Consider the following 27126-nt stretch of genomic DNA (forward strand, 5'->3'; position numbering starts at 1 on the left):
CTTTTTTTTTTTCCCTGAATTCAATGGTGTCTATGTTAATCACAAGGAGGGAAAATACTTTGCAGTTCACTCAAAACTGTTTATTTTAAAGAATTCAGTCCACACAAATGAAGATTCCTTCAGAGAACCAGAAAGAAAACAAAATCTGAGATGAAGAGGTTAAGGGGACCTCTATGAGAGGGTGTAGAGGACGATGCCAAAACTTTTTTAAAAGGTTTGCAGAGTTAGGGGAGGAAGAAGAAAACACGTAGCTGCATAATGTCGTTGATTTTAAGTACAATGCACAAGGAAGACGTTTGAAAGGCCAACAGTCACACATCAACTGACAGAATTACTAAGTTCATTCTCGATTTATCACTGAATTGCTTTGTAAAAAATTGATAAAATAAATATCAGCGTAAACAAACATTGAATGTGCAAACTATTTGGGACACCTTGGCCTTGCGTAGAGTTCCTGTGGCAGCTGACCCAAAAAACATTCAAGTCTCGTCTGCTTCTCTTTACGTCTCCTTTGTGATCAACATGGATTGAATAAGGCAAATCGAGAGGAGATTCTTTTTCCTGTTTTAAACTTGTTAGTGTACTTTGATATTATACAGTTAAATCACAGGCAGGCGTTCAAAGTCGTGACGTAATTCAGCTTATTGAGGCAGATCACGGCTCCTTCTACCTGTTGACACCAAGTTTCCTCTGGAAGGCGTTCCCGTCTCCCTTGGTGGCCTGCTATGGGATGAATGGAAGAATAGCGTTCAATAAAAGGGATGTTTATCGTTTAACTCACAAGAGCTATAATTAAACTTTCTGTTGTACCTTGTTGATGTCTTTATGTTTTTCCTGGCTGACGATCTCCTCGATGATCTCTCCTTCTCCTCTCACCAACCTGGAAGAAAACATGCAGACGTTAGCACGAAAACCTGAACTGTGGAAAATGTTACAGTCCATTCTTCAGTAACAAGCCAGAGTTCGGCATTAGATCATTAAATACAATACAGGAGACACGCAAGTAAATACAGATAACCTGCTCACTCAACCGTTATAGATTTTAACCCTAGTGGAATGCGCTGGCTCACCTGGTCCGTCCCGTTTCTGGGTCTACAATCCTGCGGATCACACTCTGTCTGGCCTCGTACTCCTCTTTTGTGAGAGGCCGTTTTGTGGAGAGTCGGGCCTTCTGCTCGTCTGTCATCGCTGTAGAGGAGAACGGAGTGTGATGCACTAAATATCAACCAGTATGCAAAAAAAAAGGCAGGGTATCTGAAAATTATTTTGAAGTTAACTGGGCAAAAGTGTGAAAACAAAACAAAAGTACGCTGACAATTTCCACCCTCATTTACTGAGGTGCCCTTGAGCAAGGCACTTAACCCCAGCTGCTCCAGTGGTGGCACTGAGCAGCCTCCAGGTGTGAATATGTAACTGTGTGTTCCTGTAAAATATAACATTGCTCTGAGTCACCTCAGTGTACCCTATAAAGTGGACACTGAGTCTATACTGACACTGTGTGCAACTCCTTAATCCATGACAGAGGAGTTGGAGGACTGAACACAAAAACCCATCAAAACGACCTTGTTGGTAGAATTAGTATGCGTGAAACTTAAATAACATAAAACCCAGTGTGATGTCGTGTGAAGTCCCACCAGGTCCGAGCTCCACTGTCCCCTCATCACTCTGCCACACCTCCAGGTAAGATGGAGGTTTCTCTGCTGGAGGACTTAACAACACCGCCTCTGTCGTCGTCGTCTTCAGCTTCTCTTTCTTCTTCTTCACCTTCTCTTTCTTCTTCTTCTCCTTCTTCTTCTGTTTCTTTAGCTTCGCCTTCTTCTTCTTCGACTTTTTTCTCTTGGCTTTACCCTTTTTCTTTTTGGTCTTCTCATCGCTGGACGAGGAGGAAGACGACGACGAGGAGGAGGAGGAAGAAGAAGTGGACGAGGAGGAAGAGGAGCTTCTTCTTCGCTTCTTTCTTTGTGTTTTCACATCTGAGGGAGAGGCAAAGAACACGTTTAACTGAGAACTTTGATAATTAGACTTTTGTTGCTGTCAAAACCTGCTAATTCCTCTACATAAAGTCCCAACCTTGTGTTTTGTGTGGTGCGTTCTTTGTCGATCTGCTTCGACTCCTGCTGCTGGACGAGGAAGACGATGAAGACGAAGAAGAAGAAGAAGACCGTCTACGTTTCTTCTTCACGTGTTTTTTGTCCTTGTCGGCTCTTTCAGTGGATCTGCTGCGACCCATCACATTTAAAACTATGAAACAAAGTTAAATAAACTCGGGAAATCTTGTTAAAGACCAGTAGACAGTGACGAAGTGAGTTGGTGTTGTTGCTCTTGCCGTTTTCGAAAGTATGTCCGTCTTTCATTTCCTTCCGTCGGCGTCGTTGCATGCATTATTAAGGTTCCTAGTTCCTACCTCAGTGTACCCGTCATGCTTCCACTCCAGGGTTATATTGTACTTTTTACTCAACTACATGCATTTGATGTTTACATTTATTTTTTGCTTTATAATTTCAGATTACTTATTCAAAATATAATCAACAAATAAATTATGTTTTATTTTATTATGTTCCTTAATCTACTCAGTATCACATAAAAAGAAAGACTAATGATTATAATAAAAAAAGGCTTATTGTTATTTTTACTATGTTTTATGCACATTCTGTCATAGTTTTACTCAAGTAAAATTTTGAATGCTGACATTTTAATCGTTACAGATTATTTATATACTTACAAATATTTTTTATTAGCAGCAGGAGAGGTACCCAGAACCTATACTTAATAAATATGTCAATAGCACTGTATGAAGTTACTCTTTACAAGTTAATTGTATAGAAAAAGTAATGAAGTTTATCAGAAAATTGTATTGAAGTTATGCAAAACTCCTTTGTCCCTCGTGCCATCAGACTGTTCAACTCCTCACTTGGGAGTTTTATTCTTACAGTGTTATTTTATATTAATGTACTTATATGTATATTTACTTTATATGTATATTTAAATGTATATTTTTTATGTACGTGTGTATATTTCTTTCATATTTATATATATATATATATATAAATAAATAAATATATTTTTATATATATATAAATATATATATTTAAATGTAGTAATTATCACTTATACTGCTTATATTATCTATATTACTTATACTTTGTTTTATATCTATATATAGGTGTCGAGTACCTTGGTATCTTTTCTTTCTTCATCCTCTATATGTGTGTAACAGTGCTGTGTGTGACATGGAGCTTCAATTTCCTTGATGGAACCTCCAAAAGGATTAATAAAGTTGTCTAAGTCAAATAAAAGTAAAGATACTCATTATGCAGAAGGGCTTCTCTCTGATGAATAATTAATATGAATGCATTTACATGTAAGCAACATTTTATTGTTAGAGGTGTTTGGAGCTGCTCAAAAGATGATTAATAGTTTAAAATAGAGAACATTTATTTTGGTTATTTTATATGTTACCTTTTTCTTGGCATATACTGGATACTTTCACCATCCAGGTTGTATGAAAATACATAAAACGGTACAGGTAACTGCTCACAACGGTTTCACAAGTGGACTGTAACAAGTAGTCTTTATTTAAGGGATCCTAAACATGTTGCTTTGTCATATAGTATAATATAAATGTGTCCTCTCAATCTTCTTTTATGCTGTTAATATCTCTACTTAGGAAATGAAAAAAGTAAATGGGAGCAGATTGCACAGGCCCATCCAATAGATTTAATCTCCTATATACATATTTGTGTATGTCTCTGTGCATGACTGTGGGGGTGGGAGGGTTGGGTTCTTTTAACTTTCTTCTCCTGATTTTATTTGATGTTTCTCTTTTTCTGTACATCTCTGTAAGGCACTTTGCGATACTTTTCTGTATGAAAAGCGCCATATAAATAAAGGTTGATTTGATTTGATTTGATCCTGTAGCGTAAAGAGAAAAACCTTTTACATCTGCAGGTCCACACAAACTCACCACCTGCCTCCTGGATAGGTTCTCCTTATACATCTCTCTTACAGCATCGAGAGATAAAAAGACAGAAAATTGAAATAGGAAAAATAATCAAAGAGGCCACCTAGTATACATATCATCAGGTTAAATCAGGACAACATTAAGGTGACCTGAAACAGATAACTAGATCTTAACAAATGAAAGCAAGCACCTGTGGGAGAATTTGACCTTGTGTGTCACTCGAGATGAGATAACATTTAATCATAGAGATCTGTGGTGATCATGATGCCCGTCATACTAAATGTAGAAAGCTGGATCAGAGGGTGAGGAGACATTCAACACCAATGCTAAAGGGCAGTTATTTATAATGATACTGTTTGAGAGGTGGGTCGTGTTTGAAAGTCGTTCATTGGTGGACGTGAGAGGGAGGGTGCGAAATCATCGCTACTGTAAAGGAAGAGAGACGATCTGTGTGCACAAGGCGCATCCACACGAGAAGATATTTGTAATATTTATTTCAAAGTTTTTACAAAGGCAATTGTGAATCTTTAAAGCTCGTATATTGATAAACATACTTGTTCCTGATGATGTTAGCCCTTGTCACTCTTAGTACATAAGGCTAAACTAATACAGAGAACCCCGACAGACAAGCCTCAATACTTCACTGCTCATCAGCTTAGAGTTTAATACTGTAACCTGCCACCATTCGTGTTTAAATAGTGGGTCACTGTAGCAATAAATAAAACAATCTTTCAAGATTTTCTTTAAAACTCCGAAAGTCCACAGAAATGCAAACGCAAATGATAAATACCTTAAATCCTGTTACGTAAAAACACACAGCTGCATGAGTGAATGTAACAGTCTAAACATGGCTGGACTTAGAGATAGGAGAGGTTAAAGATGTCAGCAGCTCGAGAGCCTTAAAGCTATCATCTTTCCACTCCGTGTGCAAGTGGAGCCCATCAGGTAGTCCCAGGTAAAAAAAAATATGAGGGGGGTGGTAGTGTTGGGGGAGAGGGGAGAGCTGGAATGTGTCGCTATTGCTGGGATTTCCTCCGACCCATTAGGACGCAGCCGCCATGCGGATCCTCTCTGGGGGAAAGAGCAGGACGTTCTTGGCTGCCTTGATAGTGTTCTTCATGAGCATCGCCACAGTCATGGGTCCCACACCTCCGGGGACGGGGGTGATGAAGCCCGCCTTCTGTCTCACGCCTGGAGATAGACAGGAAGGGTTTGGCGTTACCACGCGTGGGAAGTAACACAGTACAGATACTTAATTACTGAATTTAAGTAGACTTAAGTTATCTGGAGTATTTATTTTCTTTACACACCCAATTGTCTACTTCACGTCCTGGAATGAGACTCATCAATCAACTGTCTTTCTGATGTGTTTACGAACAGCTCGGACAAGCCCTGCCTTTACATTTAATAATTGTTGAATTATATTAATATGATTATGTGAGGTTCAGTTAGCGTTGCCTGTAGAAAAGTCCTTCAGAGAGATACTTCTAGCTTTGCGCTACTTCTACTTTGGGTAAAGAATGTGTGAACTATACTTCCACAGATACACGAAAACACAGAGGATGCTGTGGCAGATCGTGTTTGCCGTCTAGCCTTACCCTCAAAGTCAACATCTCCAACCAGTCTGTTCTTTCCAGTGATCGGGTCCTGCACTCTGTTTATTCCGACGTCAATCACAGCTGCTCCCTCTTTGATCATGTCCGCGGTGATCAGGTTCGGAATCCCTGATGTTCAGTAAAAAAACACACAGGACAGTTAGACACCAGCAACAGAAGTCAATCTAAAGGTTCAGTTCAGAGTCAGATGGATGCAAAAACCCGCACCGACCTGCAGCGGCCACAATGATATCAGCGATCTGAGTGTGCTGGCGAAGTTGCTCCTTTGGAGTGTAACGGTGAGAAATGGTGACCGTGGCATCGCCTGCAAGAGAATATTAATTAATTCATACCATTTATATCTACACCAACCATCTTTTAAAACAAACAGAAAAAACGATCATGCACTGTAACCCACCTCCGGGCCTCTCATGACGGCCGTCACTGTGCAGTAACATGGCGATGGGCATGCCCACATTCTTGGAGCGTCCTGCAACGACGACGTTCTTCCCCAGTGTCGGAATACCTGAGAGATGAGAATTCAGATGTCAAATGGTTTGTTCCGCAGGAGTTCGATCTTGAGAGGAAGGCGGTGGTACATGGTCACTCCTGTCACCTGTGCGTTTAATGATTTCCCAGACTCCCCAGGGAGTTGCGGGAAGCATGGTGGACTGATCGAGGCACATGCGGCCCACGTTCACCACGTGGAAGCCGTCCACATCCTTGGTTGGCGAAACGGCGTTGCAGATGACGCGCTCATCGATGTGGTCTGTATGAAAACGAGGACGAGTTGAAGTCAGGACAACGAGATCTCAAACGCTTTGTAATAGAGGCACGCACCTGTAGAGTGTTGCCATTTCTGTTCCAGTTTCACCGTACCTGGCAGAGGCAGCTGGACCAGCAGGCCGTCCACACGATGATCTGTGTTGAGTTTGTCGATCAGGTCCAATAACTCCTCCTCACTGATGTCCGAATGCTTGAGAATTGTCTCACTAGAGATTCCTGTGGGAGGTTAAAGTGAGAAAACAACTTTAAAACAAAGGCAAGCTTGTGCTCTTATGCAGAATAAGTGCATTTGCACATACATATGGAGGTGTGTGGGTGTATTGTTCTTTTCTTTTTTTTTTCTTCTTACCGACATCAGATGCGGCTCGTGTCTTATTCAGGACGTAGGAGTGACTGGCCGGGTTGTCTCCTACAAGAACCACGCTCAGATGGGGTCTCCTGTGGCCGGCTGAAACCCATTTCTCCACGTCGCCCCGGGCCTCCTCCCGAATCTGCCGTGCTAGTTTCTTTCCTGAGATGACCACCGCCTCCTGTCTGGGAGTAAGCATGTAAAAACAATGGAGTCAGAGGACAAACGGTCAACCACGAGCTGTGATTCAGACAAAGAAATAAAAGGTTGATGTGTCAATCTGGGTTTGGGGCTGCTGCTAACGATTTATTCCTTATTGTATGTTGAATTAATCTCACCTAAAACTGTGTAGAAACCACAAAAAGTCATTAAAACTATAAACTGATCAGCATTCTTCCAGGTTATCTGTCTGAATATTTTCTATGAATCTAATCTGAAGTCCATTATCTGCGGGACGTGGTCTCTCTGACCCGGTGAAGGACTTTTGACACCAGAAACCTGTAACCAATCTCAACCCTTCAGCCTGAGCACCAATTCCAGCCACTAAAATTAGACCCAGCACGTCCCAACCTGACAGAACCAAATGCTCCATAAGCACTTGTGCTGCAAGAACTGCTGTATGTTTCAATGTCAGCGTTGGCGTATAATTGTTAGACACGAGGCCAAACAAGCAAAGCAGCATTTTTTTTTTTTTTTACGAGAACGTAACCATCAACTAGCGTCTGTGTACTATACAAACTGGGTTGACCTGCTGCTTTGTCCCATTTTTCAAAAGGCACCAAGATGGTTATGCGTTACATAACGACATGGCAGGAAACTGTGGCTAATAACTGGAAATTAATGAGCCATCAAAAGTGATGTAACCGCCCTTTTATTCTGCCCAAACTAATTAAACCTCACAGAAAAGTATCACGTCTTTGGGAAAAATGGGGTGAGACCGTGGGGCCAGTGTACCAGGTCCCAGATAAAAAAATGTGCCGAGGCTTTAGAGGCCAGTGAAGTGCTCTTGAACATCAGTTTAAATGTAAAATAAAGCTGCATGCTGAGAGGGAAATCTCTCTTTTCACATGTTAAATGTCGTGGTAGGTGTCACCCCTCAGAGGAGAGTCGCCTCTTTTGTTATATATTTATTTAATCTATTCTATTTCCCTGCATATATCCCCTGATGCATTTTTAAGAGTTTAATTGTTAATCAAGTTGCATCTGATAACAAGTCCTGCATGACATGAAAGGTCCTTAATGATCCATCTTGTGCCTCTCGAGCTGCAAGATCATGTGCAGGAAGAACATGAGGTTTTTCTGGACCTCAAGCCGTGTGTGAATTATCAGTTTATTCAATATATCTCAGTCATGCTACACTCAGCACGTTTGCAATAACTACCTGCACGGGATGCTGCCGATTTACCACGTCCTCTCTGACATAACTCCCTTTTTTTCCACTTCCTCACGTGTCGTCCAGGAAGGAATGTCTCCTATACATTTGCATATGCATGCATGCTTCCCTGTGTGCACTCCCACACCTCGGTCTCCAGCAGAAACCTGGCTCCTCAGGAGTGCAAGCGCTCAGACCGATTTCATCAGCCTGCCTGCCGCTGCAATGTTACCGGCGTGCCGCTAGAGGCGCAGCGGGAAAAATGTGACCAACTGCGGACATTTATGAATGCCCGGCTCTGTATCATCAAACAAACCCACCCACCTCGTGTGTAAATACACGATCTAACATTACAGATAAAAACAATCGATACGTATGAAGAAATATCGTATGAAAGACTGAGAATCAAGTCTCTTCCGTGTTGGGAAGAAGCGCGAGGCATTTCGTTAAAGTGCCGTTACAACGCACAGCTGGCGGGTTTTACTCACCTCGAGGCGGAGGTGTGCAGTTTACAGACTTGGTGCTGGGAGTGTTGGCACAGTTTCCTGAGAGTCCTGACGGCTGCCATTGTGACCGGCTGAGAGGAGAAGCGAAGAGACGAGAAGAGACGAGACGAGACGCCGCGGCTGATTACGACACGAGAGAAGCACCGCCCGCGCTGACAGAGGGACGTCTGTGAGCCGGGAGATGAGAGGGGAGGCTTTAAAGCGCCCCCCCCCCCCTCCTCTACGTCACACCCTGCGTCACTCTTATCTGCTGCCACACCTCTACTGCACAGATAACTGAGCTGCTCATCTGCAGCCACGTCTCAGTTATCTGTCTATAAATACAACTGACAGCGTTCAGAATTATTACAAGTACAGTATTACAAGCTAGAAATACATAAATACAGTAATAAAAGTAGTTATGCACACAACTTTTAATTTAATTTAAATTTCAATATCTGAACATCAGACTCTGGTGAACATTGCTTTTCATTCTATTTACCTTTCAAAAGCAACTGGTTACCACTGTTACTTTTCAAAATGCAATATATTACATATTACTAGTTACCTTCATTTTAAAGTATGTATTACGTTACAATATTACTGTCCACGTGCAGTACATACTCCTCTCACGTATGTACCTCAGTATTTTATCTAATTCTTGTAACTGCTTAAGCATTTTATTGTATATAGTGTATAGTGTTTGCATATTGTGTATAGTACTTGCCGTTACATTTTGATTATATTTGTACAGCTGCTATGATAATCTAATTTTCCTTCAGGTATAAATAAAGCTATCTATCTATCTATCTATCTATCTATCTATCTATCTATCTATCTATCTACAGTAATCAATTACTTATTAGACTACTTTTTAGTTAGGCCCAAAAATATCCCTAATAATCTATATAGAATAATTAAATAGCCGAGATCTTTTTAAATAAACAGATGGTCTTGGACAAAGTGATGAGCAGGCAGAAGAACAATCACAGTCTGGTATATTATAAGATAGGAATAAATATTTTTAATTGAAGTCTCAGTCATATGAAACACAATAGACCTACACTTTGTTCTGAGGACCTTATTTTGCTCTGAGAACAGCTGGTTTCTATGGTTTCTATTATTAACTCCTTAATGTTGAAAATATAAAGATTACAAGTGTGAGTTTCCTCTACAAAACTACATGCTGTCCCTTTAAGTAGCAAAAGTACAAAATGGAATGGGAGAAAAGTAGCCGAAAATAAAAATTGTTCTAAAAATCACACTTACGTATAAAACTTAGTTACATTCCATCACTGTCCTTACCTGTAGAACATTTATAGTGCAGTAAAAAGTACAATACTCCTAAAATGTAGTTTTTTTTACATAGTAAATGTTTTTAGATACATAGAATCTTTGTATTATTCATATATTTCAATCAATCATATGTGGTAATAATAAAACTAAACCTCATGTATCAAAAGTAAAACTACGGCCTACACAATAATCATGCAGAACAGCCCCGTCAGTTAAGTCTTCATTATTTATTATTGGATTATGACTAATTATACATTAAAATAGAAGCTGAAGATACATTTTCACTACTCGATATATACTGTTATATAACTTTAATGTACAGTACATGTTTACTTATTTACTAATTCTCTTCTCTGAGGAAGTTGAGCTTCAATGAAAGTAGACACCTTTAATCAAGTCTCGATTCTTTTATTATTAGAGTTTTAAAAAAAAGAAAAGAAAATTAGTCTATTCCTTTAACTGTCCAGTTTTATTTACTATAATAAATAATGGGGAGATTATCAATCCTTTATTTGTTTATTTACTGGGCTAAATATTGTTAAATTTAAAGTACAATGTCTAAAAAAAAATAATGGATCAACCAGGAAAAATACCCATCAACGTACGCAAACTCCCTCCAGGTTTCTAAACACATAAATTCCCAGAAAGACTGACAGAGAACATGACCTGAGTGTCCTCAGTGGTAGCTTCAGCCATGCACATACATCAGAACTGTATTCAAGAGGCCATTTGAATGAATGTACTTCATTACCTTCCACCATAGATTAATTAACCTGTCAAGGAGCCACCGGGCAATAAAGTGCTGGTAGGCCTCCAGACTTCACTGGGTCTTTACAGACCAGACTACACACCATCCTGAATTAAATGTGTACTATGTGAGGACAATATAAAGAGTTCTGGAGCTTCACAGCCAGACAGTTTTTCATTTTTGGGATAATGTATTCTTTAAGTAAGTATGTCTGTATATGTATGTATACAGTAATTGCTAAACAGACCTCTATTTACAGAGCTGGCAGTCCAAACAATTCACCAGTGTCTTTCTACTCAGTCCATAATTACATCCTACATTTTAACAAAAACAAACAAACTTGGCTTTAGTGTCTAAATAAATCTAAATAAAGACACATTTTAAAGATTGATTAAAGCTGATATGAAGTTATAAGCTCAGTTATAAATACATGTAGAGGGTTGTAGTAGCACCCTGCAGCCTGCAGGGGGCGACAGTCTGCCTGCGCGGCTCCTACAGAGAGCCGATAGAGGAAGAGCCACTGTGGGTGCAGTTCACGTTAGCTTCAACGTTACTGTTAGCACGCATCGTTGACAAGTGGATCCTTACTGTCTTAATTATAAGACGAATTTCTGTTTACCGAACCAGGGTTTAGGAGTTGTTACCGAGGCTCTCCGACGACTCCTTCGCCAAGATGAGCTTCTTGTTGTGAGTAAAGTTGGCAGTCGCTTTGCTGAGTTACAGTCGGGGCTTGCGGTTAACGTTAGCTTCTTCGAAGTTGCATCAAGGGAAGTAACTAAAAATAAGACACCGCTACAGACAACAAGTCGCGCTAACTGCGTTGTTATACCAGAAACTTTTGCTTTTTAAGTGAACCACCTTTTTATGTGCAGGGTTGGTATTGTTCGTCGAAAACATTATCAGTAAGCTGTGTGTATTTATAGGTCCCCATTTACTCGCCAAGTATAACTTTTTTTTTTTTTAACCAGTTACGTTCTGGCTAGCCTGGTGAGAAACGCTAGCTTAGTGTTTGTTAGCCAACTTAGCTTACATAATAACTTTTTCCTTTAATCAGATAAGATTAGACATATTAACATTAGTCATCATCCACACCTCGGCTGTCCGACCTCGTTGGGAGGCTGCTAATGTAATTAAGTGCGTTGTTTACAGTGACCCCCCCTTTGATACAGCCAGTCACATTTCCTGTCTGTTGGTAATCACCGTAACTTTATTTACATGACACAGATTATACAGTCACAAGTCTCTCACGCTGAAAACAACCGAGACAGCTTGGCACGAGAACCGTCTGAGCACATCACGAGAATCATTTCAGCATCAAGTTCAGAGATATCTCCCACAATGCCTTTCCTCCAGCTGCTGAGTGTACAAAGCCAGACAGGAAGGCTCCTCACATGTATGGAGGCCCAAGAGGAGCATGTACTCCCACACAAGCCTTTACATTGTTTTGTTTTTTTAAATGTCACTGTCCTGCTCGCATAGGCAAATGCTCAGCTCCACGTTTTGCTTCTTTGCAGTGGCAGTCGCTCATCCAAAACCTTCAAGCCGAAGAAGAACATCCCAGAGGGCTCACACCAGTACGAGCTGCTGAAACATGCCGAGGCAACGCTGGGCAGTGGGAACCTGAGGCAGGCTGTCATGCTGCCCGAGGGAGAGGATCTCAATGAGTGGATTGCTGTCAACAGTGAGTGAATGAATGCAATGCACCTATTTATAGAAACCATTGCTCAGTGCTGCCCCAACTGCCATTTGAAGTTTCTAAACGTGAATGAGCCTTGTGCAGAGGTGGAAAATTTTTGCACCATTGAGCTAGAATGCCAGTACCGACGTCATATTAGAAGACCGATGTATGTATAGGAGAGTTACACCATTTGGTCTGTTATTGTTATGAGCATGAACATTCCCAGACAACAGGAACTATAATTAACCTTTGTTTTTCAGCGGTGGATTTCTTCAACCAGATCAACATGCTGTACGGGACCATCACTGAGTTCTGCACCGAGACCAGCTGCTCTGTGATGTCTGCTGGACCAAGGTAACAGCCAAAACGGTGTCCGTTTTATGTTTGCAGCTGGCAGATAAAGGGTTTGGCATAGGCTGTGGTCTGCTGCTGCTGCTGCTGTACCGTCTAATGGCAGCGAGCACAAATGAGTGCCTGTGTTTTAAATCTGCGTGCGACCAAGAAATGAGAGTTTGAACATGTTATATTCTGTATTTATTATAGCAGGTTAGCAACCAAAAAAGATATGTATGTAATTTAAAATGTAATGTATAATCTTCTTTTGTTTTTGCCTTTTTTTGGCTTAAATAAATAGAATACAGACAGTTTAGGATATGACAGGAAATGGGATTAAGGAGAGGGGGGATGACATCCAGCAAAAGGGCCACGGGTCGGACACAAGCCTTGGGCCGCTGCAGCAAAGACGGGGCCTCTGTACATGAGGCCTGCGCTCCTCCAACTGAGCTGCTTGGGTCGCCACGCATATAATCTTATCTGAAACTCACCCAGCTGTGATGCAGTGAATAGCTCAGATCTGAGCTAGACGTCATTTGGCAAGTTCCGCTGAAATAAGGGAAATATTTAGGCTGATGTATGCGTTTACGTAATTCCAGGAAACAAGGAACTTCACATGAGATGTGTCACAAAGGCTCTTGTCCTTTTAAAAGGACTTTACAAAACATGACCAACAGAATCAATAATGATAGATTTGAGGGCTCACCACACACTATACAGTAATGTGATTTTATTTCACATTTTAAATCCCTACCACACATGTAAGTCAAAATCACCTTCATGATATACGTTCGTTAATAAAACATGACTTTGTCCAGAATTGGGAAGTGATGTGACGATTGTAAAAAAGAACCCAACTATGAATTCAGATTTTGAACGGTTGAGACAGATAACAAAATTGAAATATATCATGTGAGAGTCTTATGAGGGAAACGGGAATTAAACTTTGCATGTGGTCCATGTAGGGGCTGTTTAGTTAACATCTAGATTTGGCACTTCCTCTATCCCCTCCCCTGCCAAGACTGTCTGTTTCAGCCTGTAATCAGGAGGAAGAGACCAGGGTTCACTTCCTGTTGACATAGCCGCCATCAAGAATATGACTGAAGATACTTTTGCATTTCCCTCTCTGGCCCTTTGTTAAGCTTATCTACCACCAAACGATGATTTCATGTCCTGACAGTAAGGCGTAATGAGTGCATGCTAGTTGTAGAGCGTCCATGTTCATGTCTGCGTGCGATAACAAGTGAATCAAATCAATTATACGAGATGTACCAATTGTTTGTGCTTCCTCTGTAGATATGAGTATCACTGGGCTGATGGCACCAATATTAAGAAGCCTATCAAATGCTCTGCACCCAAGTACATCGACTACCTGATGACCTGGGTGCAGGATCAACTGGATGATGAGACACTTTTTCCCTCCAAGATTGGTGAGTTTGGATCAATCATTGTCATTGTTCATTGTGCCCCATCTAATTTCAGTCTGATGGTATCGTTCCACTTGCAAAGTTGACAGTTCCCTTTCTTTGATTTTACTTCTACCTTTTGAGATTTAGCTCGACTTTGGGTGCTCAAGAACAGTGATGGTATTTGTTTTGGCATACTGAATTTGGAAACAGACAGACAATGCAGTCCAGGTCAAGAAGAGTGAAACCTTATTGACTGTCCAAATCAGTCACTTGACTTTTCTCAGCTTGATCATGTGTCTTACATGCTGAAAATCAGACTGAAGCAAAATGCCCCCCAAATACACACAAGAAGCGAAGATGACGGCAATCTATGGATCCTAGACCTCAGTCAGATGTTGACTGCAAAGAATTGCTACAGAATGCAAAAAAAACCCATGAGCTCAGCTTGAACATTAGTTTTACATCATGGTGTAGGCTGAAAGAATTAGCGGAGGCTGAAACGTTATATCTCCTTCTCAACATCAGCATTTTCCACCACCGTCTGTCCCACAGGAGTTCCCTTTCCGAAGAACTTCATGTCTGTGGCCAAAACCATCCTGAAGCGTCTGTTCAGGGTTTACGCTCACATCTACCACCAACATTTTGACTCTGTGATGCAGCTGCAGGAGGAGGCCCACCTCAACACCTCCTTCAAGCACTTCATTTTCTTTGTTCAGGTGAGATCATGTAATCCATACATGCTTAAAGAGAAGACCCAAGCATTTTTTCCCATAAAAGGTGCTGTGGCAATTTGTCTGCTTATTAACTGTTAATATTCTTATAACATTTTCTCAAAGACTCATGTGACTCGTGTGTGAGTTAAACTAGGGCTATGAATGAATGAATGAAGGTTTAAGTGCTGCCTCAGGATGAAATCTTTATCTCTTCAAAGCAGCAGACGTGACTCTTGACGTGAGAGCCCATTTACAAGCTACATTACTTCAGTAAAGGCTCGACATTGATCCAACACTGATCTGAAAGAACTGCTCTCTTCAGTGCTGAGAACAAAATCACAAGACATCTTAACAAGATCTGGCAGTAAACAACCTCTGTGGTTTGTCGTTATACACTCATCTGTGCCAGTTGCCAATTATTAAGCAAGCATCGATACGATATCTGCAACCGTCCTGACAGGTTAGAACGCTGTCAAACTGGATCATATGCATAAGGGACTGATGCATGAAAGCCACAAAGCCATTATGTGAACAAACAGAAGAACACAGCAATCCATATTGTATGTTTTGAGGGATCTTTAGAGAGGACAGGAGGATTTGGGCCTGTGTGATGCGATAAATGATTTTATCCCTAAAATATGAGCCCCTAGTTACACTAAAATATAATAAGTTAATAGGGAACTGTGGTATTTTTCACCCAGCACCAAATACCAATCTGATATTAAATGTTTTGTTTTTGTAGGAGTTCAACCTCATCGACAGGCGAGAGCTTGCTCCCCTCCAGGACTTGATTGAGAAGCTTGGATCCAAGGACAGATAGACCCTTCACCACACGTTTCCCCTTTTTTTAACAGTTTCTTTTTCTCTCCTTCGTCTGTCTTTGTGACCTCTGCTACCTCTACGACTCCTAGTCTCAACTCTTATGATCTGTGCCTTCTTCTTTTCATTTCCTGAATGTTTGTACTGTACTTTTCCTTTTTATTCCTTCCATTGTCTTTTATGCTGTCTTTGAGCCTTTTTTTTCCCATTTTGCCACTAGATCATATAAAATAGAGTAGTGTAGTAAGAATATTTGTTCACAGGACTGTGGTTAATGACTCTGTAAGAGCAACCTACTGATTTTTTTTATTGGACCAAGGACATTTGGAAGTTAAAGTGAAAACCAACTTTCTTTTTCCTTCAGAAGTTGGCGCATAGTGTTTTGATTTTCTAAACACTTTAGTTATTGATAGGCAATTTTCTTTTTGTTAACTTTTAGATATTGTAATTACAATGACTGACCAAATACCCCAATTTTAGCTTTTTTAATACAGTGGGGAGAAACAGGGAAGGTGGCAAGAAAAGCAGAGACATGAATCAGGTGGATTTTGCAGCTGTGACAATACAAGTTTGGTATTTTCGGTCTTGCGTGAAGGCAGCCACAAAAATGCACCAGTAAGCAGTATATAGCTTTCTGACACAAGCTGATTGTGTATCTGATATCCCATATATGCTAATGTGCTTCCTATTGACATGCTCTTTGACACGGTTACGCTTGAAAACATGCAGTGATAGGCGACTGTGAGATGCTGTTGCTCTTGCCCCACAGAAAGAACCACCATCGACTGCATTACAGCTATTTCAATTTGGTCATGCAATATTGTGTTTTGCACATTTTTGGGCTATTTTCTTAATTAAAATAGTAAAATGCGAGCTTGATAGTTATTATTGATAGCCACTTAAAACTGAAAGGATGTATATTAGAAATCATTGTCCAGAGAATTTTTTTTTAATAGCTTTACTGTCATTTTAGTTCATTTCTGTGGTGCAGATTAATTGTGGAGCCCTGCATCTTTGATGTTCAAATGCTGGTACTTAAAAAAAAAAAAAAGAAAAAGAAAAAAAAAACATAAAAATAAGAAAGAAATCTAAATGTTCCTCCCTGGATTGGAAAAGAGGGTATCAGATATCTTTGTTGGTCTTGGTGCATATATCATGGTCATTTTGTGCTCACTGGCTAAAACAGCGGGGCTGTTTGTTCTGCCATCCTTTTTAAAAATACAAATGCAGCTACTGTTCCTGATAAATGTTTTATTTTGCAAACTTTGAACAAGGGAATTGGTCCATAACCTTTTTCATGTTGGACCTAAATTCATATCAGACAATCATGTAACCCATTAGGAGCTGTTGGATAACTTGATGCATCACCAAGAACCGACCAATGTGACTTGGTGCAGTAGAGTGTTCATTTGATTATGTACTGCTTTTTTAGGAAGTTGAAAGCCTTTCAACAATGTGAAAAAACATGTTTCATGCAATTTTTATCCACTTGTTGCCCTTGCTTGGAAAGAAAAATCAGGCCAGCAACCATTAACTTAATCATCTATAGGTGTATCAATATATTTTCCAAGACTGAGATATTTTAAGGATTTTATCTGAACATATAATTAGTCGTTTATTTCAACCTTGTCACGTATTTTTGAAAAGTATTTCTTTTACTCACAGTTTTGTTTTTAAACTTTTGGCATGGAGTAACATTTAATATTATGTTTTGACATTAAATTGTTGACTTTGCCATTTCAGATAAGGAAGAAGGGCTTTGAAATGAATCTAAAGTTTTATATATTTTCAATAATGGTCCAATCATCGGGTGGTCATTTCGACTGGGAGGAGGTGTGAAGATGTGTGTACTGCGTCCGAACATTTGCTGTAAATAAGATCAGTGTTTTATCTGAACAAAACTGTGCCTTACAAAAATGAATATGTCTAATATGACAGTATTGGTAGATCAAAAACTCAATAAACACTGAAAGGAAGATGTTGTGTTGACATTCATTTTGTCCTTACTTAATATTTGGAAGACTGCAGACTTGTGCATCAGAGGCTTTTGTGAACATAGAAAAAAGGATATTTTTAGAATTTTAAAAACAGGTTTATGTCAATATATTGGCATAAAGAAAAGTTTGTGCATTGACAGATTGTAGTCCATAATGACGAATTTTGTGTAAGCACTTTTTGTGCAACCTCTGTTATAGTATTTCGTTTTACACACATAATAAAACATACATACAAAGACATTCAGACCAGCCACAATTACTGTAATCACCGTTACAATCAGCTGATCTCAGGCTGTGCAGGAAACTGATCTTACTGACGTCGCCACGTAAAAACCGGCGGATGTTTCTCAGACTGAGAGGCGAGAATCATTTTTCTTCCAGATCTGAAAGCCTTTAACGCGTAGTCATTTCCAAAAAGAATAGTTAAAGATTAGCCTTTTTGATAAAAGCAGCTGAAGCCATGGACTTAGGACGGGTGAAGCCAATAACAAACTACATAACGGACACATTCCCATTTCCGGTGTGGTGCCAGAAACTGATTTCCGTCCGCGGGAGCGCGCGCGGCCCGTTAAAGCTGTATCGCCCAGTTTATATACGTCCACAGCTGCTTTTATCTGGACCAAACAGTAATAAATACACATGCAAATAATTTTATGTCCATGGTTATAGCAAAGGTATGTCTGCAACGTTTTTAACAGGCCGCGCGCGCTCCCGCGGACGGAAATCGTTTCCTGGCGGACGATCACTTTTTGGCAGCTCACCGGTGCAGACAGGAAAGTTTCAACCCAAAGTGACGCAGTCAGAGCTCTTAAGTGCTCAGGCTCATGAAGGAAGCATTGAGTATATTTCTTACACCGTTACCATCGTTTTAGAAAGTTTGTTATAGTTAATTTGAGATATCGGATCCAAGTTTAAAGCAGTGGCATCACCCGAGATCCTTTTACAAGCACACCGTGTCACCTGTTCACTCTCAACCAATCAGCTTCGCTCCTGTATTTTCAAGGGGCATTATGCCCTGATGATTGACTTACAGCAAGCCAAAACCTTAAACTCTAGTACAGATCACCATCATATTAATGGATCTAGACTATGTGCATTGTTACAAACTGTTACGGTGGGATTTCGTTATCTTCTGCCGCTGTTTGAGTAGAAAACCTGAATGTGTTCATAGACAGCCTGCGAGGCTTTACACGGGGGTTAACAAATACGCCTATGGGCAGAGCAGGGAGGAAATAGCCAACTGTTTTTTTTTTTACAGGCTATCATCAAGTGGTTAGCTGTCGTCTACGGGTTATTTTTGGTTACATATTATCGAGCAGTTTATTGATTGGCAGACGGTAATATCAGAACAACTGTCCTCGCCTTGCTTTGACCGGGCGGAAGGCTCCAAAAACCGGACGTTACATTAGCTACGACTTCTCCGTAAAGAGCATGTAAAGTTAGCTAGCTTAGCTGAATAAACGCTACGTGGTGGTTGCTAACCGTGTATTTAATGCTAAGCTACGTAGCTAGCTAAAGGCAACACAGCAAACATTGACCGACGTTTTCGAGGTTTTCAAAGATGCTGGTTGATTAAGGTTGACGGGGATTCTCCTTGTGAATCAAGGCCACAGTTGTCAGCTGACGTTAGCTACCTGCCTGGAAGCACTGGGTGAGCAAACCGAAGGAGCTGTCAACCAGTTTCATCTGCTAACGACAGCAGCAGCTACCTGACAACATTTACATTAACCCACCCATTGATATTTGACTAGGCTATTTTTAAATTGGTTCAGCTAACAGATTTAAATAGACACCAAGAAAACTCACGCACCCCTTGTCGAAATATTGTATCAAAGAATTACTTTCTATAGCTAAATAATGCATGATACTTGTTATAAACAGCGAAGATCATCAGAACAGAACTAGAATATCTTTGTCAGCTGACATGTCAGCCAAGCTTGTCTGTGTCGCATTTTTTAACTGACGTTACACTTTGCCCCAGGCTTTTGGTAAAGTCATGGCAGATGAAAATACACAGTTCTGTGGCAATTGGTAAGTATGATACACATAGTACGCGATCAGTCACGTTATTGTGTTTGTCAACACAGGTTTTCATACCTCTATTTTCCTTTTTAGCAAACATGAAATTCCAGAGGCTAATTTCACTACCCATGAGATCCACTGTCGGAGGAACATCGCACTGTGTGATGTATGCCAAGAGCCAGTGCCCCACTCTGATCTGCAGGAACACAAACAGCAGGAACACGCTCAGGTAAAGTGTGAAGAGCAACACTGCAGAATTCAACATGTAGATTCAATAGATGTGTCTCTGGAGGTAAACTGCCATTTTGTCTCAGTTATTGGTCTTGAGCAAGTGTTATGACAATGATGCCACAGAAGAACTGGAAAACACTACATTCAACAGAGGAAACTCTTGTATTTTGTCCATTTCGTGACACCTTATTGTGTTTTGTTGCTTCTTTAACAAGTGCAAAAAAAAAAAAAATTCAAATTAGAGTAAGCACACTCTGCAGTCACCAGTGATGTCATTTCTTCACCCCTCAGGAAATGGCTATTAAAAAGAGACTTATAAGAGATAATTGCAGCTATAAAAGCATTTTCACTTTCATTTCAGATTACATGCAAGTGTGGTTTGAAGATTCCAAAGAATCGTTTCGACGTCCACCAGGTATTTCTAATGAGCTTTTTTCCTTTTCAGTTTATATGCTAATATTTATCATACTTGATTAAATCCTAAAATTTTGCATCTTTACCAATGTTTACTCTTTCAGAGCTCCGAGTGTTCTCAGCGGCTGGTCCCCTGCCAATACTGTGAACTGGAGATTGTTTACAGTCAGTCCAAAGAACATGAGGATTACTGCGGCACACGCACGGAGCCCTGCCCACACTGCAAGTGCAATGTTATGTTTAGGGAAAAAGCTGTGCATCCCGTCTTATGTGGAAGCCTTACACCACCCCAAGAGAGGAACAACAGCCGCACGAGTCGCAGTCCAGTGGACCTACAGTCTCCAGGACCGTGGTTTGAAGCCCACTCCATCCGAAACCACCTACGAGGTCAGGAGAGAGGCCCAAAGAATAATAACATCAGTGCAGCAGAACAACAGGCCTTTCCCCGACCATTCGATCCCAGAGTTTATAACACTTCAAGGGGATCTCAAAGCCAAGGAGACTGGAAGAATATTACCCAGAGAAATACACCGTTCAGCCACTGTGAGTTTCTCATTGAGCTGTTAAATCCGTGTGGAAAAATTGCTCCACCAAGCTTGATCACGTATTGGCCAAAAATGGAACAGTGTAGCTTGGAAAAAGAATTGTAAAGGCAATTATGGTGACCTGAGGAGACGTCCTGTAAACATAGAAAAGTCATGTTTGGATACAGGTTTTCTTACTAAAACGCAATATACGTATCTATACATTCTAACAGACATCTCCAATGAATTTCGTTCCCCATAAAACATTTGTGTAGTTATTCTAATGAACATTCTCAAGCGTGCATTGTTCACATACATCTTATATACTAGTTATCCTCTTCTTTAGTTTTGCTAAGCTTCTTTGCATCCTACTGCCCCCAGTGTAAATCAGCAGAATAGTGTGAAACCAGCTGCAAGGATGTGAATCTCAAACAAACAAAATGGGGACTCTCTTGCGTAAAATTTGCACCATAGCACTACTAGTGGTGAAAAACATCACAAACGGAGGATCCCTTTAAATGTCCAGCTCTGCTATAGTGTTTTTACATCCAGCTGAAAATGTCTTCAAATTTCATTCTGTAACATACAGTCATGTAAATGCTACTCTTGGTTTTTTCCCTTTCAATCCGTCAGTTTACTCCGATCCATACAAATGGTTAATCCAATCCTCCATCCTCCCAAGTTCTGTGGTAATCCATTCAGTACTTTTTGTATAATCCTGTAGACAAACCAACCAACCAAAAAATGGACACGGGCAAAGACATAAGCCCCTTGGTGGAGCTAATTAGTTTTGAAGGCAGAGGACGTGAAGTAGTTCCTTCAGAAAAATATTTTAATATCAATTTGGGGAGATTATACTAGCTCAGTTTGAGGCTAATGTGATTTTTTTTGGTAAATGTCAACGTGATAAATTATGGTTTTACCATTTGGGTTCGTCAAAGAATAAGCACAGCAAATCCTAAAACAATTTAACATCCCTCTCTCCTCGCAGCTCTAAATGTTTTCTGAAGCACCTGTATGATGTTTTGTTCTTGTAGTGCTGGGGCAGAGTGATTTCCTGAGCAGTAGCAGCAGCAGCAGCAGTAGTGCGTGGCCACATAGTGAGCTCACGCTGGATGAAGATACATCAGGCCTGGACTACATGTTGGCTCTCAGTCTGCAGAGCGATGGGGAGTCGATGGCTGGAGGTGTAGAGGGCAACTTGTGGAGTGGTATCTGGGACCACAAGATTGACAAGAACACCTCTGTAAACTCTCCACTTTCCCCGCCCAACAACAACTACCCAAACTTCACTACAGGCACTAGTGCCTTGCAGGACCACGATCAAGCAGGTAAGTGATGAAATGGTCTTCGTCAGAATACTTGATGTTATTCTGCTGCTAGTTTGTTAATACTTTTAAATTGTCTTCACAGATACCATGCTGCCATGTGAGTTTTGCGAAGAGCTCTTTCCTGAAGAGGACCTCATTCTGCATCAGGTTAGAGATGTGATTTTATTCTTTTGGGTACACTGTTGCTCAGAGATCAGTCATGATGCTAGATTTTTAGCGTGTTTGCCAGCCATCTGCGTGACCGGGTTATTGTGGGATCTGAACATCTAAACAGTACGCCTACAAACTGATCAGCCCTCTGCTAAACTGGGTCACCGCCGCTTACAGCATCCTGATACGGACAAAAGCACTACATTCACAATAAACTGAGAAGTGGTCTGAAAAATGTTGGTCACATTTTATGAAATTCAATGTTGGTTTTCAGCAATAAAAAGGCTCTTCAGCTGCTTTGACAAGTTGTTGTGCTTACAGCTGTAAGAAGACATGATTTATCTATCAGAAAATAAGATTTTCTTGAAGTTGAATGATCACAAGTGAGCAGCTGATCATCCTCCAGAGTGATTATCTCTTTATACACTTAAGTCCTCCTCTGTATTGTAAAAAGATGGATAAAGTAAAGCTATGATAGTTGTGTATTTCCTAGTTTTTTCTTTCTTGCTTGTATGATAGTATCTGCCCATTTTAGCTGGTTGATGGTTGATGACCTAGTTTCCTGTGATAGATGACACACCAGCGTCTCAATATAATGCTAGTTTGCTTTGAGATTTCATGTCCCTACTCACCTAAATAATGTTGGAAGAAAACATTTTTTGCAGCTCTACGTTTAATAAGACATTGCTAGAAAAAACAAGGCGTAGTGTTTGGAATTCCAGGTCAGTGCATCATATCAGCAGGCATGAGAACATGACAAAAGTGAAACATGTATCCAAAACCAGATTGACAGACATAACCAGCCAAACCTTCCGGGTTGATCTGATACCGTGTGCTGTTTCCAGAACGTCTTAATTAAAGTTGCTCCATCACTAACGCTGAGAAGAGAGTCCTTATTTAGAGCAGGTTGTTGTGGCTGAATGCGTCATGCCAGGGTTTGTTTCCTGTTTGGAACATAGTGTTCTATTGTTGACTTAATTTTTTAACGTTTACTTATTGGTTGGGCTATGTTCAGGCAAGGAAAATTCTTGTGTGTGTGTGTGTGTCTTATTTTCCAGTGTTTTTCTCGTGTCACAAAGCTGTGACTTAACAAAAGCGACAGTGATTGGTTACTCGCAGTGATGGTCCTGGAGTAACATTACTTACGTTTTCAGATCAACACTTACACAGCGATGTCAGATCGTGTAGCCTAAAAGATCGTGTTGACTTGTTGATATTTTCCATATATCTTAACCTAATTTCTGACCCATTTTTATACTGAGTTACTTTTACTGTTGGAAAAACTTGCTGTGACCTACTTTTACTCCTCAGGAACGTGATCGTGGGCTGCCTCCCTGGTTGAGAAATAAATCTGTGTATGAACAATGATCAGATCCAGTCAGATATCACATGGCACGCAAACATTAGCATATCTGTCTTTACCCCGTCTTTACCTTCCTTATCTTTTTCAGACGGTTCACACTCCAGTTACAACCTTGGCCTGTTTAAACCTGTCGCCCTCATCTCCGTCTTCTAGTGACATGATTACTTGATGTAAGAAGGATTAACCTTCCATAAGACGCAAGATTTCCACCACATATATATCTGTCGTTTTCTGTGTTTCAGACTGGGTGCAGCCCCGCCTCTGCCTTTGCATCTTTCAGCAAGCAGCCGGTGTCTCCACCCAGAGAGGACAGGATGGGCAGGAATGCTTCGGGGCTGATGCACAGCGTCCCTGACACGCTGGCTTCAAACATTCCAACCTTCCCTCGCTCCGTCTCCCCGGCCTCCTACAGTCCCCCAGCCAGCCCACTAGAGGGCGACGTGGTCATTCCATGTGAATTCTGTGGCGTCGCTTTAGAAGAGGCTGTGGTCTTTCACCATCAGGTCTGTCACTTATCAAGCTATTTATTTAATTATTCTGACATGTTTTTTTTTTTCTTGAGTATGTGGCCGTACAGTTTAAATTACACATAATTTGAAATATGTCTTCTGTAGACATTCCCACATTATGACCTGACCAACCAGCCTGTAAAGATGATTGCTGAATACCTGATCATGAATTTTGAATATTAAACAAAAAGGAAAGTTTTGTATGGCTAATTGCAAGTTTAATATCTGGTGTATTGCCACTCTCTACATAATGCAAATATTTGTTCTAACGTTTTACAACATTCTGTTGGTGTTTTTCTACCTAGGACAAATGCGATATGCGTCCTCAGACCGCTCATCCACTGAACAATCTAACAAAAGCCTCTGTCAAAAAGCCATCGAGCCAAGAAGCCTTTGGCCAGATGTCTCCAGATTTTCAGAGGAGAGTAAAACACCAAGGTAATGTATAGAATTTATTTCAATATTAAAAAAAAACAACACTGAAATTACACAGAAAATGTTTATGATTGTATTACCTACCCTTGTGTTGTTCATTGTAGATATTAAAATGTAAACACCACCACAAACATTACACATACCAATCCAATGTCTATGTCTATTTCCCTTTATTATATTTAGGAAGTTTGTTTATGGTTACTAAGTTTATTTATGTGTTTATTTACACATATCGTGTGTCCCGTCCCACATTTAGGTGACTTCATGGAGGACTTTGGGTTCGACAGAGACACACTACCAAGACAAAACCCAAGGGAATGGCAGAGAGGCTACATCGGACTGCCGAGTCAAAGGAAGACGTCCAACTGTGACGTTTCCGCTAAAGACCGACCTCAGAACAGCAGAGAGGCAGAAGAGGCTCGGCCGTCTTTCTGTGACACTGACAAATCAGCGTCTGCATCTATAAAGGGGTAAAAGAAATGATCAAGTTACTTTAGCTCTCCTCAACTTATTTATCATTCTAATCAAGTAATCTGTGCTTTTTTCGCAATATATTATTAATATTCTGATTTGAATGTGTTTTTCCACCAGACTACATCTACCAGAAAATACAGAAGGGAGAGGGAACATAAGGAATCCAATGACGAAGGTACACTTCAGGTTTCTTTTGGATCAAATTGAATGCATTATCTCGAGACTTGACCACATATTTTGGAGAAGTGTCATATGAGAATAAGACCAATAGAGAATGATTACCACAGTGTCAGTTCTGCTTAAAGGGTGGATTTTTCTTTTCTTCCACTCAACGTGCTTTTGCGTCTGTTAAAGGATTTTCAGTTGTGTTTTTTTTTTCTTCTTTTCCATTTGCAGTTGCCCAAGAAGCAGAATGAAGAGCAGCAGGAAGAGTGAGAGCGTGAACATCTGGAGAAATAGAAAAACCAAAATCTCCCTCTCGGCTTTTCATTTTATCTTTTTGCACACTTCTGAAAAAAAAAAATCGAAACATATACCTATCTGATAAGTGCCTGTGTGAGTATTAGTACCTTGCAGATTATATTCTGATGAATTTTGCTATTAAAGTCCAAGCAAGTAATTTGATTTATTCATACATATTCTGCTTTTTGTTCACGATTTGTTTCAAATATTTTGTATGTCTTACATTTAGCCTTAACAGATAAATTATAAAATGAATTTTATTTACGCTCAATTTGATTTGATTGGCCTCTTTTTTTTTTTTTTTTTAAACAAGGCGTTTCACGGCTCATTAAGAACATCGGGAACACAAAACACAGACATGTGACTTTGTCGGTGTGCGTTGTCTGACTTAATCTGTACCTTGTTACTTCAGCCAAGGACTTTTGTTTCCATCCCTGATCGTTTCTGTCAGGATCGTTCTCAGTGTTCCTGTTGGTTTCTGCATCTTTATGTAACCCTAAAGCACTTTGATAGATTATTTTGTTTAAAAAGGGCTTAAGGAACTGATTTGATAAATTAATGCATCTTTGAGCAAGAAAAAAATAACTGTATTATTGAACATTTGTCTTTTTATACTGTTGAACATTGGTCTTTAATACCCTTCAGTAATATTTAGATTTTTTAATCATAACTATAGAACTATATGTGTTGTTATGAAGAGATGGCTTTTGAAGCAGTTTCTCTTGTCCAATCTTCTTTTAAGTAGTATAAAAATGTTTGTGTGCTGCTCCTCTGAATAGGATTTAAAGATTGATAAGATGTGTTTTGTTTGTAACATATAGGGTCCACTTTAGAAGTACATGCAAAATAGGCAACCGTGTGCCGCAGACAGTTGAGAAAGTGTTTCCTCATTGATATCAGATCAACAAACTAACTTGCAACAATCGGTGAAATCACCTGGCGCGGTGTTTGGATGGACTTGAGGCACTCATAGCTCCTGGCTGACTATTCCTGTTTTAAGAACAACTGTTGTTGATGCTCTTCGTCTTGTGTGTCTATTAAATGTATAATGAGACGATACATGCTTTCAGTTCGTGTTATTTCAGTGTTGTTTGACAGCTCTGTATACATCTAGCACACCTCCAGGATCAGAACTCACTTGTTCAATTGCTGGCTTTCATGTAGCGAGGTAAATACAGCATGTTAATACATTGAATGGCTATTAAAGATTATAAAAAGGTTAAATTACTCGTCATTTAAAACACCAGGGTTGTGAAAGTCCCTTTATGCTACATAAGAGAGAAGTGAGGATGAATTGAGTCTCGGTTTTAGGAGTGAAGCTGCTGTGTAGTCTGGTGGTACGGCAGAAGATACTTTGTGTGTTTTGCCAGATGAAAGCAAAACCATGACCATGTTGTCACGCGACGCTCTGAGGCCTAAAATAACTTTTTTCTCATGAGCTTAAAATGTGAAATCTTTTTTTTTTTCACAACCCATGATTCGTTCCACTATCATGATTTGAGTCAACTGACCCGGGTGTAAATGCAGAGTTTATTCATTCCCATTGCACATAAAAACCTGATCTTAGCAGGATATAGTGGGATTTTTGACTAGTGGGAAAAAGGTTAATAGAAATGAATGGGCCTTTGCGTCTATGGCTATGTCCACATATAATTAAAACATCCTTGGGT

General features: G+C 40.2%; 4 protein-coding genes across 4 annotated transcripts; 2 read left to right on the forward strand and 2 right to left on the reverse strand.

Moving 5' to 3' along the window:
- Positions 1-58: 58 nt before the first annotated feature.
- On the reverse strand, positions 59-2375 carry arl6ip4 (ADP-ribosylation factor-like 6 interacting protein 4). Its single transcript, XM_030418079.1, has 5 exons — positions 2071-2375; positions 1635-1973; positions 1071-1188; positions 811-880; positions 59-723 (listed from the first exon to the last, which is right to left on the reverse strand). The coding sequence occupies exons 1-5, from the start codon at positions 2228-2230 to the stop codon at positions 667-669; spliced, it is 744 nt and encodes a 247-aa protein (XP_030273939.1). The 5' UTR covers positions 2231-2375; the 3' UTR covers positions 59-666.
- A 2063-nt stretch (positions 2376-4438) lies between these two features.
- mthfd2 (methylenetetrahydrofolate dehydrogenase (NADP+ dependent) 2, methenyltetrahydrofolate cyclohydrolase) lies at positions 4439-8763 on the reverse strand. The gene is made up of 8 exons (XM_030418336.1): positions 8552-8763; positions 6692-6876; positions 6436-6558; positions 6173-6325; positions 5975-6082; positions 5789-5881; positions 5560-5685; positions 4439-5152 (listed from the first exon to the last, which is right to left on the reverse strand). The coding sequence occupies exons 1-8, from the start codon at positions 8629-8631 to the stop codon at positions 5004-5006; spliced, it is 1017 nt and encodes a 338-aa protein (XP_030274196.1). The 5' UTR covers positions 8632-8763; the 3' UTR covers positions 4439-5003.
- A 2304-nt stretch (positions 8764-11067) lies between these two features.
- On the forward strand, positions 11068-17520 carry mob1a (MOB kinase activator 1A). Its single transcript, XM_030417763.1, has 6 exons — positions 11068-11279; positions 12107-12273; positions 12531-12624; positions 13900-14033; positions 14565-14728; positions 15468-17520. Exons 1-6 carry the CDS (start codon positions 11266-11268, stop codon positions 15543-15545), a joined length of 651 nt encoding a protein of 216 aa, XP_030273623.1. The 5' UTR covers positions 11068-11265; the 3' UTR covers positions 15546-17520.
- A 1049-nt stretch (positions 17521-18569) lies between these two features.
- Positions 18570-26515, forward strand: trafd1 (TRAF-type zinc finger domain containing 1). The gene is made up of 12 exons (XM_030417943.1): positions 18570-19192; positions 19523-19572; positions 19657-19792; positions 20156-20209; positions 20313-20751; positions 21770-22063; positions 22146-22210; positions 23819-24079; positions 24391-24523; positions 24777-24990; positions 25112-25169; positions 25391-26515. Exons 2-12 carry the CDS (start codon positions 19538-19540, stop codon positions 25427-25429), a joined length of 1728 nt encoding a protein of 575 aa, XP_030273803.1. The 5' UTR covers positions 18570-19192; positions 19523-19537; the 3' UTR covers positions 25430-26515.
- Positions 26516-27126: the final 611 nt, after the last annotated feature.

This window comes from Sparus aurata, chromosome 5 (assembly GCF_900880675.1).
Source record: "Sparus aurata chromosome 5, fSpaAur1.1, whole genome shotgun sequence".
Taxonomy (NCBI): Eukaryota; Metazoa; Chordata; class Actinopteri; order Spariformes; family Sparidae; genus Sparus; species Sparus aurata.